This window comes from Phascolarctos cinereus, unplaced genomic scaffold (assembly GCF_003287225.1).
Source record: "Phascolarctos cinereus isolate Bilbo 61053 unplaced genomic scaffold, phaCin_HiC Scaffold_1;HRSCAF=81, whole genome shotgun sequence".
Taxonomy (NCBI): Eukaryota; Metazoa; Chordata; class Mammalia; order Diprotodontia; family Phascolarctidae; genus Phascolarctos; species Phascolarctos cinereus.
Window position 1 is genome coordinate 68,849,430 of NW_027555514.1, and position 12,593 is coordinate 68,862,022.

The 12,593-nt window shown below is 38.3% G+C and overlaps 1 protein-coding gene across 4 annotated transcripts in view; it reads left to right on the plus strand.

Annotated features, from left to right (window-relative positions):
* The window catches only part of ZEB1 (zinc finger E-box binding homeobox 1), a 197,987-nt gene that overhangs the window by 149,995 nt on the left and 35,399 nt on the right, over positions 1-12,593 (plus strand). The window contains exons 3-4 of one of the 4 annotated variants that reach the window (XM_020990481.2): positions 4,038-4,097; positions 10,961-11,122. The exons of 1 other annotated variant lie outside the window; for it this stretch is intronic. In XM_020990481.2, the coding sequence (XP_020846140.1) occupies positions 4,038-4,097; positions 10,961-11,122 (222 nt within the window). The remainder of the gene's footprint in view (positions 1-4,037; positions 4,098-10,960; positions 11,123-12,593) is intronic. 2 more of the 4 variants (XM_020990484.2, XM_020990483.2) reach the window with 2 other exon arrangements.

Genomic DNA, 12,593 nt, shown 5'->3' on the forward strand with positions numbered 1-12,593 from the left:
TAGCCAAGTACCATTTCTCTCCACAAGGCAAGAAGAGTGTTTGCTGACTGAAATGTTCCTGGGCTTTCTGGGCTTTTTTATGGCAGTGATAACTTTATGTCTGTTCATCTTCTATAGACAATCGTGAGAGTCTGTGTTAATGTCATTGCCTGTATTTCAGTTTCAGTAGCATGTTTGAATATGTCTGATTATTGATATGATAAATGTATACAGCTTCTTCTTACCTTCAGCTTTCCTTGTTTTAATTTTTATTTTTGTTCTAATTAGTCAGTGATGTAAGTAAATGACAGCTCATTCAGAAATTTTCCCACATTTCATACATGATATTTTTCTGTCTAATATATACTAAATTTCATTGCTTGGTATCACGATTGCTGCTTATCGTATCTAATGCTTTCTCACTTTCTTATAGAAAATATTCATGATCCATATGAGGCTTTTGAATATCCCAGAATCTCAGTTGGAAGAACTTCATTCCCATGTGAAAATTGAACAGTGTTGAATTAGCTCAGCCTCCACAACTTTCAATAGCTGTGCATCCTTGGTTTTTATGATGCTTCTTAGTGTGTGCCTCACTACCTCTCCGTTACTGTAATCCAGTAACGGTGGATTTCCCAGGTTGGAGTAGAATATATTACCCAGTTCTTCAAAGAATTTATCTCGTGGTGGATGACATATAAGCTGTAGTTATCTTCAGTCTTTGAGGCCATAATTATAATGAGTACTGCTAATGAGCACTTCAATGTGAGATGAACAAATGACCCATAAAATTATGTTTCTTATTGTCTTTGGGCACATAATGAAACCAACTCTTTTATTTACCTTTCTAAAGAGCACTTGTGTGTTCTCCTTCCATTTAGATTATAACTGGTGTTTGTATCTTCTGTCCTCATTTATAGCAAGAATGTCAAAATTGATTTGGTTCAGTTCTTCCATAAGTACCATATCAACTTGTTGGTTGCTGGTCAGAAATCTCACGTAGGCAATACCATGAGTAAATGCATATAGAGATCCTCAAACTCTTGTGATTCTTAGTGCCTCCTGATCTTTTCCCACTTTGCCAACATCCCCACAGAAGCAAAAACGGAGGAGGGGCTATACAGGACTAACGGACCGGTGTGCATTTGTCCTTATTTCATGGGTTACCATGGTGCAGAAATGCGTCTGTTGGTCAGTGGTGATAAATCTTTCCAAACTTTGTTAGGCAGGTCCTTAGAGAGTAGGCATCATGTCACTAGGAATATACTCGAGGCCCTTCTGATTTAGGAGAACCTGTCACTGTTTCACCCAGCTGGCGTAGCCTTCATAAGCCCAGGGTCACTTGCACTACACGTTGAGGTATTGAAGGAGAACATGTGTGAAGAAAAGACTAAGTGTCAAATAGGATGGCCAGTAGCTTGATACCGTCACCATTCTGAACTTCATTGGGAAAGGGAACGAGGTCTTCCCAGAGAGGGTCTCTTTTCCTACTCATCAAACTATTAAAGGAAAACAGTGAATTAGTTTATAGTGAAAATAAAAGGCAAGGTTTTTACCTCTGGAAATCTTTTTCTTGACTGAAGAGAATGTCTAACATGTCTATAGTTCTTTAAGGTTTGCAGAGAGCTTTACGTGCATACGTTATCTCATTTGATCCCCACAACACTAGGAAGTAGGGGCTTTTTTTAGCCCCAGTTTACAGGTGAGGGAACTGAGTCTATAGAACTTAAATGGCTTGTCCAGGGTCACACAGCAGAGAAGTGTCTCAAGGAGAACTTGAACTCAGGTCTTTTGAACTCAGAGCCCAATTGTGTTCTGTCCACTCTTCCACAAATGGAAACTGCCTCCACGTCTATGAATGCTGATAATCCTTAGAGCCCAGGGATAAGACAGCCTGATGGTAGCAAAAATAAGTTAAATGAGAACACATTTCCTCCTTGAGAGATTTGAAACAACAGTAGAAAATGTCTTGATCTATTCACTAGTGTAACTTCTAGCACCTGAGAATAAAGAAAGTGAAAAGAGATTAGCACTTTGTCTCCCTCTCCCTCTTTCTTTCTCTCTTTCTCTTCCTCTTTGCTTCTCCCTTCCCCCATTCCCCCTCTCCCAAGGTTTGCTTAATAGAACACCTGGCCGGTGAACAACAACTCTTGGCTGTGTAGATGCTTGACCTCTAACTACTTAGATGAACCATTGCCTCATAAAGCGATGGGACTTTGCATTGCTGAACTTAATGAAGCTGTATTACCTCTGCTGATTAGTTCTCTAAAGACCCAGACAGAAGAAGCAAAATCATCATTAGGAAAACTGGTATCATTCAACTCTGCTTTAGGCTAGCAAGACTTCACCTTCATAGACTTTTAATATTGAATAGACTCTAAATAAAACTGAAGACATCATGTGCTATTGAAATATTAAAACATGTAATCAAATTCTATACAGTAATTCTGGCCTTTAAGTGAAATGTTGAACCAAAATCAAATTTTCATTGAACCGCACCTCAGTTTCCCCATGTAATGACAGGGTCAGATGAGATGAACTCTAAGGTCCCTTCCAACACTAATGTTCTGTAATTTTGTGCCATTCTTGAAGTAGGGATCTCATAAAAGTAGAACTATTTATGCTTTGTACATTATATGCATTATGTAATATATATGTACTTTATAGAGTAAACTTATATTTCGTGTGATAAAGCATAGGTTTTTATATCATTTTTAAGAAGGAAAATATATTTTTATAGACATACTAGTATTGGAACACTGCCATAAGGGATTCATGTGGTTCAGCCAGAAACATTCAGGCTTATGTCAGTTAAACCTCTCGAAATACATACACCTTACTTTTGAGACACCTGTTGCATAGGTCTCTCAGAATTTCAGTTAAATGAGTAGAAATGAAAGGAAAGTGATATGATATATAATGTACAGTTGAACATACTTTTTTACATTGGGAAAAGAGAAAAGTTTGAAGTCCAATTTGCGTAGATAAGTACAGGTCATGTTTTGCAATATAATTTAAAGCTCACTCTACTTTTTAAAATGTTTCGTACCTCTTACCTAATAATGCTTTGTTGAATTAATTTCAACAGAATTATTTTCAATAATCTAATTTAAACGAGGTATTTTTTCTTGAAAGCAGACTTCTCAGTATCCTTCTAGAAGGTACAGTTCTTCCCAGTGCCTTCAAGAAGGCTAATATACTTCTAGTCAGTTTCCCACATTTAGTACTTAATGATTCTTTAGTTTAACTTCATCTTTCCATCTGGATTATAAACTCTTTGAAAGTACTTGTGGTTTATCCTTCTTTACATTCCTCATAAGCTAACTTAACACTAGATACTCAGTTGATTGATTTTAATTCTTTTCTTGTTCATTTTGCTGTGAAAGTTGACAACATAAGAAAAAAGGTATAAGAGGGATCAGAGCGGCTCTGCTGTGGCACACTAGGCTCAACGTCAGCACACAACAGTGCCCTCCTCTTGTTCTCCACTTTGTCCTGTCCATATCTTGTTTATACACAGTTGTTTGTAAGTTGTCCCCCAGTGGGCTATGAGCTCCTCAGAGGCGGGGACTATCTTTTGCCTTTCTTTGTATTCCCAGCCCTTAGGACAGTGCCTGGCACATAGTAGGTACTTTATCAATATTTATTGACTGAGAGTTTTTAACTGCTCACAGCTTAGCCAATGCCAGTTACTCTTCAGTTTTTCTTACCTTCCCCATCTTAAATATCATAACCATCTTTGCTAGGAAAATGCCACCAACAACCCTATCAAAATCAAATTGCACACATAAAATCTAGGAGCTTTGTGATTTCATTAATGTTTAGATTTAAATCACTCGGTCAGACATCAATAAAATACTAGACAAGCCTATGTTGGGAATTTGGATGCCTTCCAAACGCTCGATACCCAACATTTCGTCACTGACCTGCCTCTCTAACAGTGCTACCAGCTGGCCTGGCACAAGGCCTCATCACCTCATGTTTGTTGACTGACTACATAAACAAGACTGTATGGTTCTCTTTTAATTCTTTGTTCTTTGGAATATGTTTTTTAACAGGAAAGGAAGGAAAAGAAATCCTGGGGCCTGAAGCTCAGGCAGATGAAGCTGGATGTGCAGGTACTTGTCTGATTGCCTTGTGTGCCATTTTCTTTCCCTAGATCTGTGCTGGAAGTTCAGGGTCTTTTGTGTCACAGGCATTTGTCTCTTTTAGTCCCCAGATATTCAGGATGGCATAGTGAAAAGAATACCAGACCAGGAGTCAGAAGGCCTAGGTTCAAGTCCTGACTTATATACTTGGTTTAAACAAGTCACTTAATAGCCATGAGCCTCAGTTTCCTCATTGGCAAATAATACTGGCCCTTTCCCAAGAACTTCACACAGTTGTTGTGAGGAAAGTACTTTATAAACAGTAACTACTCCCCAAAATTAAGCTGTTGGTATATTAGGTATTCTCCAAAGTTGCAATCATTATCTCTCTAGCACTTTGAATTCTATAAAGGCACAGTCCATTTTTTTTTAATATGAAATACTGAACAGCTGAAATTCACAGTTAATTCAGAAATAGAGTTATTAACTTATTTCACCTTCCTCTTCCAAATACTTTACCATTATTTCTTTAAAAAAAAAAGATTACTTTGAGTTTCACCCTTAGTTCAGTTACCGTTTGGTTTAAGAGCTGAGAAGTAGTGTACTAACCCCACAAGCAGGTAGCAGAAGGGAGAATAGACCAATAGGACAGATATTCTGAAAGCTGGAAGAAACTTGGAAATAATCCCTGGATACCACACCTAAAGCAAATGAAGAAAAATAATCACAAAGCTTTTATTTTCATTCTCTAACTGAAGAGGGCTTATATGATCTAATTGGACTAAATAAGGAAACTTGTTTTTAAGAACCAAAAACATTCTTTATGAGTCTTTAGTCTGCTCCTTTACAGTAAGCTCAGATAATATTGGCCCAAGGAACAAAAAAGGAAAAAAATCAAATTTAGAAATAAGTAACAGGAATCAGTCCACAAACATTTGTTCAGCCTTTTCTGCATGCCAGTAAGAATAATAATGGCTCACGTTTGTGTAATTTACAAAGGATTTTACATACATTCTCTTATTTAATCTATTGGTAGCATGAAGTAATTTCTAAGCTCTCAAAGGCTGTGCCAGAGGAAGGCAGGCTGTGGCATGTTCTTCCATGTCCTTCCGTGCTGGACAGCTTCCAAGTAGGGCAGCAGGGTGATTTCCAAAGACTGCCCTCCAAGTACAGAAGGATGTATCATTACCAGTAGGCTGGCCACTTGGTGATGAATTCTTTGGCCATGGTAACATATGAAACAAAGAAAAGTACACAGTGATCCTCAATGGTGTGAGGCCCTTTTCTGCTTCTACAGTGACAGCAGGAGAGTGCTGGAAAAGGGGAGCAGAGGATGGTAACAATCACACACTGTTAAGATGGGCTATACGTAGTAACTATTAATACTTTGAAAGTGAGGTCCTTGTCCGGTAACCAACAAAATACTAGAGGAACTGAATCATTTCAATTTTTACAATCTCACCATAAACTGAAAACAGAAGACAAAAGTAGATTGCAGCTAACTGGAGGGATGGTTCAGAGATTCTCTTTGAAGAAGCACAATCCAGAGTCAACAAGAACCCATTTCATGGGACACTTGGTCATCTTTCATTGCGGTTTTAATAATATGATTCTTGCTGTCAACATCGGTTGTTGAAAGAGTGCATGAAGAACTCAGAAATACTGGCCAGATTAAATCAGCATATACTTTGACACACTCAGTGACTTCAGTGCAAAGATGGGCATAAAGAAAAAAAGCAAATAATAGGTTGTAAAACATGATATAGGATGAAGGAATTGGAAAGGTCAGAGGCTTGTAGATAATACAAAGATTTCTTACTATTTCTTCAATGAACCTTTTTTCAGAATTCCTCCCAAATTGAATGAACTTGGTGGCAAGGCTCCACTTTGAAAACTGGGACTGTAGTCACCTCTATCCAGCTCTGCAGTTCCTCCCCCATTCTCCAGAACCTGAGGATGTAGTTCACCTAGGCCAAGTGACTCAAGTTCATCAAGGGCAGGAAGGGGCTCTTTTCCAGTCTCACTCTTAGCCAGTTCTAAGGTCCTTCTCCTCAGGAGAGGAAACCAGCAAACCAAGGTTTGAACAATGCTGACACAGTCCTGTCTCTTCTTTGATTCTCTTCTTTTTCCCTGCAGAGAATGTTACTAACCAGTAAATCAGGAGATTCCTATAGATAGATGGTTTACCTATATTTTCACAAGGTATTTTTATAGAGTGTCTCCTAGTATTCATATGGAAAAGATGGAAGCCTATGGGATAGGGGACAGTGCAATTTAATTAATTCAGAACTGTTGAAATGGTTGGTGTTGAAGAGTAATCAGTCATTAATGGTTCAGTGGTGGGAGGTTTTCAGGGGACCCCTCCAACAACTCTGCTTGGCCAGGTGCTGGTCAACACTTTTATCAGTTTTGCCGATAATGCACAGCTGAGAAGGATGGCTGCCACACAAGTTGGCAGGATCCAGAAACAATCTTGACAGACTAGAATATTGGACTGAATTCATTAATAAGCTGCATTTCACTAGGGATAAATGTAGACGTTTATACTTGGGTTTTTTAAAAAATTAGCTTTGTAACTACAGGAAGGGAGTGGCATGGTTAGGCAGTAGTTTGTCTCAAAAGGATGGTGGGGGAGGGAATGAAGTCTTGGACGCAGGTGGAATATGGTTTTGCTGGGAGCTGTGCCAGCCAGCAAAGTAGGGACCTGAGTGGCAGCATGAGGATTCAAGCAGATTCTCTGGCTCCAGATCTATCCTTTTTATACTGCATCACAGTGCCATAGACGTTTGCATTCAGTCATTAGAAATACAGAACCTATTTTATCATGTTTTAATTGTGGGGTTTTTTTTCTTCTACTCTTCTGTAGTTTAACATTCACAGATTTTTTTTCTTGAGATTAATATTTAGCAATAAACCAAGGACCCTTATAAATTTTTTCATGTTTATGTAAAGTGAAGATAGTCTTATGTGATAATTGTCATAAATAGATTTTCACTTGTAATAAATACTGGTAGTCTTATACTTGTAATTTCACACTGTGAAACTAATGGTAAAGCTTTCTTGTCTTATTAAAGATAAGCTCCAAATGAATAAGTGAAGATGGACTGTAGGATGGTAATTTACTGTGCCTACAGCAGAAGCTTTGATACAATATATTTAGCTGTGTTATGTGTAACCTGCATAAATAATATATTCAGGCAAACAGTTGCTAGCAAATATTTATCATGCTACAGCTTATATAAAATATTTAAGTGGGGTATTTGTTATTAATCAAACACTAGTTTTAATGAAGGCCAAATGAATGGTTTTTATTACTGTTTTTCCTAAGGAAGTTCCTTTCTGATACCCAAAACGCAGTAACCAGAACTGCAAAAGCTCCTGAAGGAGACATCCGGAGTTTTGAAGCTTGTTGTGTTTCACCCTAATTTGCCCTCTTTGCTCCCAGTTCTAAAGACAGCATAAATTAGGCAAATTATTGTTAGGATCTGTGATTTCAGCAATGTAGAGAAGTGACAGTGTTGGAAACTCTCCTCTTAAGCAGAGCAGCTCCCAACCCATCTGTGACTTGGATTATAAAATTAGAAGCTCTTGACCTAGAGCTGGGAGGCTGGACCTCAGGAAGACATCTATTCAAACCCCCTCATTTCACAGATGAGAAGAAATTTGGGCCAAAAATGTTAAATGACTTGCCCAAGGTCACCCAGATACCTAGTGTCTGCAGTAGGATTTGACTATGACCTTCCTCACTCCAGCCCCAGGGTTCTAACCACTTGGATGGTTAGAGATTAAATACTTGCCTAGAGTAATGTGAATATTATTCCTTGATGGAGCTTGAACCCAGATTTTCCAGACTCCAAACTTTGTCCACCAAGCAAGGCTGTCTTATGTAAACCATATACACATCCCTCTAAGAATCCCACGTGGAAAGCATCTTGCACAGGCGATCAGGTCAGCTGAAATTGTCATGTTCACTATTACATGATCCTTCCAAAGAGGCTGGAGAGCAGGAGGAGTTCTCATGATAGTCAACCATGTGTGTGTTTAAAGTAAAGAGGAAAGACTAGAGATGTAGACTTCTTCAGCAGTCCATTTTTTAATTATTCATTTTGTTTCAGTCTTATCTTATGCTTTAAAGAAATTACATACTGACAGAAAAAAATAAAAATTGTACAGAGACAGTTACTGTCATTAGTTTGAATTTTGAGTCAATTCTTCCTTGTAACTGATTTCTCTTTTCAATTCTTAGAGTAGCTGAGAGAGCCTTAGCACTGACTGACTACTCCATGAGGGAAAAAGCCTTTCCTTCAGGACGTCTCTTTCTTTGTTATATATATGCAGTTAATAATTATCTCAAAGCTTCAGAGTCTGTGAATAAGAAAAGAAGGAAGTTCAGACTTTTCATTTGCAGTGATAGGAGAGAGAATGTAGATTGTAAAAAAAAATTCATCGTAATCACTAAGTGAATTATTTTCTGTTTTCTGACTATCCTTTCTAATGTGTCACCATCATAATCATTGTGACAGGATATAATGTTGACAGGTCAGAGTTTTGGCATGTCTTTATTTGAATATTTAAGTTTTCATCTGCCTTATGACCTGAAAATTTTGCTTTTACCATAGAATTTTTAAACATTGTATGCTGCACAAAATTGAATTTTAGTTTTTATTAAATGTTAATTTTTCAAATGAGTTTAGTTTGTCAACGTTTAGTTCTTTTGGTTTTGTGACCCGTGAGCTATGCCATATCTCTGATCTCACTTTGAAATCAGGCTCGGTAACTATGGGCTCAAACTTAAGTAAAGAGTGCAAAGGAGAGAATGTTAACATCTCTTTCCCAGACTCTGTGCATGTCCTAACATCGGCTCACTCTGTTACCTCTGCTGCCACAGGATGATCATCGCCATTATTGAGCAATAACATCTGTACATTACCACTGAAATCTCAAGGAGTGCTCTTTGCACTGGCAGCCGCATTCCCGGGCAGATCCCCGGGAGCCACAGTATTCCTAGCAGTGCTTTTCATGGTGGTCTGTTATCTCCGCTCACATGGTCTCAGGCCCTCCTTTTTGGTCTCCCTGCTTCTAGTACCTCCCCTCTCCAATCCATCTGTCATAGAATTGCTAAACGAATATCCATATGCTTCTGTTTGTTCCTGTTTTCCTAGTTAAGAATAACAGAAAAATATTTTTTACAAGAATAAACGTTCCTAAAAGCACAGATCTTACCTGTCTTGCACCTCACATAGTTCCAGGCACATAGTAGGCACTCTATAAAGGCCTGCCGATTGAATGATTGTTTTATGTTACTTTCTTCTCAGAAATCTTCGATGGCTCCCCATGCTTCTAGAATAAAATTCGAACTCTGGGGCTGCTAGGTGGCACAGTAGATAGAGCACCGGCTGTGAAGTCAGGAGGACCTGAGTTCAAATCTGGCCTCAGACCAAACACTTGACACTTACTAGCTGTGTGACCCTGGGCAAGTCACTTAACCTCAAATTGCCTAAAAAAAAAATTTAAAAAAAATAAAATTCGAACTCTTCAGCCTCGTACTTAAGGTTCTCAGTAATTTGGGTCCTCACTAGCTTTCCAGATGTATTTGCATTATTCCCTTTGACACTCCAGACAAACCAAGATGTTGATTTTTCCTTAAACTCATCAATCTATCTGGTACTTGTGTACCTTTGCTCTAAGCCTGAAACAGAATCTTTCCTCACCTGAGCCTGTCAGATTCCACAAGTTTCCCTCAAGACCCAGGTCACCAACTGTAATGCCCCTGTAATGACAGTAACATCTCTTCCAGAAATCAAGAGGCTAAGGGCATGAGATAATACTAGCTAGCATTGATAGTACGCTTATTGTATCATCACCAAAGTTCTAATTATCCCCATTTTGCAGATGAAGATAGTGACATTTGGAGAGGTTGGGTGATCTATCTGCCCCCTGTCTCAGAGCCCTATAAGTATTAGAGGCAGGATTCAAACCCAAGGCTCTGCTTAGATTCAATCAAAACAAACTTCTTCATCCTGAAACAGGAATTAAAGCAGAACAAAATAAAAGCAATGAACTAGAATCTAAGGGAGTCTCCCTCAACTGAAGGTTGGCTGAACAAAGTGGTGTGTAAATTGTAATGGAATGATATTGCTTTTTGAGAAGGAACGAAAGGGATCAGAGAATACTGAACTGATGCAAAGTAAAGCAAGCAGAACCAGGAGAGTAATTTATACAAAACCAATAACATGGTAGAGAGAATGCTGATCAGTTCAGTGACCAAACATATCCCAGGGGACTGATGATGAAGCATGTCATCCTCCTCCTAACAGAGGTGATAAACTCAGGGCACAAAATAAGATGTATGGGTTTTTTTTTTTCTAAATAGCCCCTGTGTGGATTCTTTTTGGCTTCGCTTCACTATGCCTGTTTGTTACATCTTTTTTTCTTTCTTTTTTTAGTGGGGGCAGGGGGGAGGATGATGAAAGAAGAGGTGAACTGTAGTGACACTAATGATAACAAAGACCATTGAAATTTTTTTAATGCACAGAAGGGAACAAAAGAAATTTTAGAAGGAAGCACAGATGAGCCAGAGAGCTTTGAAAGCGACTTTTAGAATTATGATATGCTTTTTAAAGGAAGCAGTATGAATTGGAAATTCACAATTTCATTTATGATATTGTGTTCTGTGTATGTGGAAATTCTTTTTTTTTGAGTGTTTAAGCTCAGGATAAAAATAATAAGATATAAAACAAACCTGGGGCTCTCCTAATTTCACATCCAGGGCTTTTTTCCACTATACCCCCTTGCTTGTGAGAAACACATTAAAATTTTCTTCTTATATACTGAAATTCTTTTTAGGTTATGGTGGTGAGCTTGCTCTTTTATAAAACCTGTATTTCTTTTAGTAAAAGAGGATGAATGTGACTCAGATGCAGAAAATGAACAAAACCATGATCCTAATGTTGAAGAATTCCTGCAACAAGAAGATACAGCTGTTATCTATCCTGAAGCACCAGAGGAAGACCAGAGACAAGGCACCCCCGAAGCTAGTGGTCATGATGAAAATGGTAATTGACACTTGGCTATTAAGTACCTCCTGTGTGCCACTGTCTTAAGTACTCTGCCCAGCTAGTAGAGTCTCCCCACAAAAAAATATCCTGGTATTTGCTTTTTTATATATTTTGTTCCTACATATGTATGTATTTGGTTTTTTCCTCCTTTAGGGCAGGCACTGTTTTTGTCTTGTGGCCTCAGAGCCCCCAAACAGAACCTGACACGTTTTACCAATGAACAAGCATTATATGACTACTATGTACAAGACTATGTTGATTGATTTAATTGATTGACTTTAGCCCAACTTTGGGACATAGAGAATATATGTAGCTGCCTATACTATACTAACTAGGTTTATTCATGTGGTGGTGGTTTTTTTTTTCCAGTGTTAGTAGTACAGAGGTAAATTGGTGGCTGTTCCCATAACATGGTGGCGCTACATATGATATTATCCCTATACTTGAGGAAGCCAGGAAGGAAATGAACACAAAGCATTGTGAGGCAGTAGAAAACCCTGCAGGATTTGGAGCCTGAGAACCTGGCTTTAAATCCTGGTTTTGTTACTTAACTGCCTTGATCAGTCAATAAGCATTCAGTAGGGCACTTTCCCTATCTTGGGCCTCAGTTTCCTCATTTGTAAACTGAGAAAGAGAAGCCTTTCCATCTTTCAGTTTGTGATCCTAAAGGTTAGAAATTTTGTCATCAATTTCTGCCCCATAGCAGTATTCATTATAACTCTGGAAGAGTTGATCTATAGCCTCCTGATATTTTTTTCTCTGCTGTTCAGCCACCAAGCCAAAAATCTGTTGTTCTGGTTCTAAATTCTTCTTATTTGAAAGCTTAGGTCTTTCCATTCAATAATCACCATAAATCTATCACATTTAACTTTTCTAAAGTTCTGTTCAGGGGCAGCTAGGTGGCACAGTAGATAGAGCACTGGGCTTGGCATCAGGAAGATTCATCTTAGTTCAAATCTAGCCTCAGACACTAGCAAAGCATGATATATTTTGCTCAAACCTCTCATTTTAACTTTATGTGAATCTCTGTTTCAAGAATGTTTCTAGTAGACAGAAAATTGGGTTGTGCTTTCTAATCCATTCTGCTATCCTCTCCTGTTTAATAGATGAATTCTTCTCATTCATGTTCATGATTACAGTTGTTATTTGTATACATTCCACTATCCTGTCTTCTTATGCTTTTCTCCCTCTTTGCCCCGTTTTTTTGGTGATGAGGGTTTTGGTTGCCCCCCTTTCTGTATTTCTCACAGCATAATAGTATTCTATCATGTTTGTATACCACAACCTGTTCAGCCTTTCCCCAATTAATGGGCAAGCCCTTCCTCCATTTCCAATTCTAGGCCACCATGAGAAAAAGCTGTTGTAAAAATTTTTGTCCATTTGAGTTCTTTTCTTTTTTCTTTGATTTCCTTGGGATGTGGATGTAGTAGTGAGATCACTGAGTCAAAAGAGTCTGCACAGTTTAATC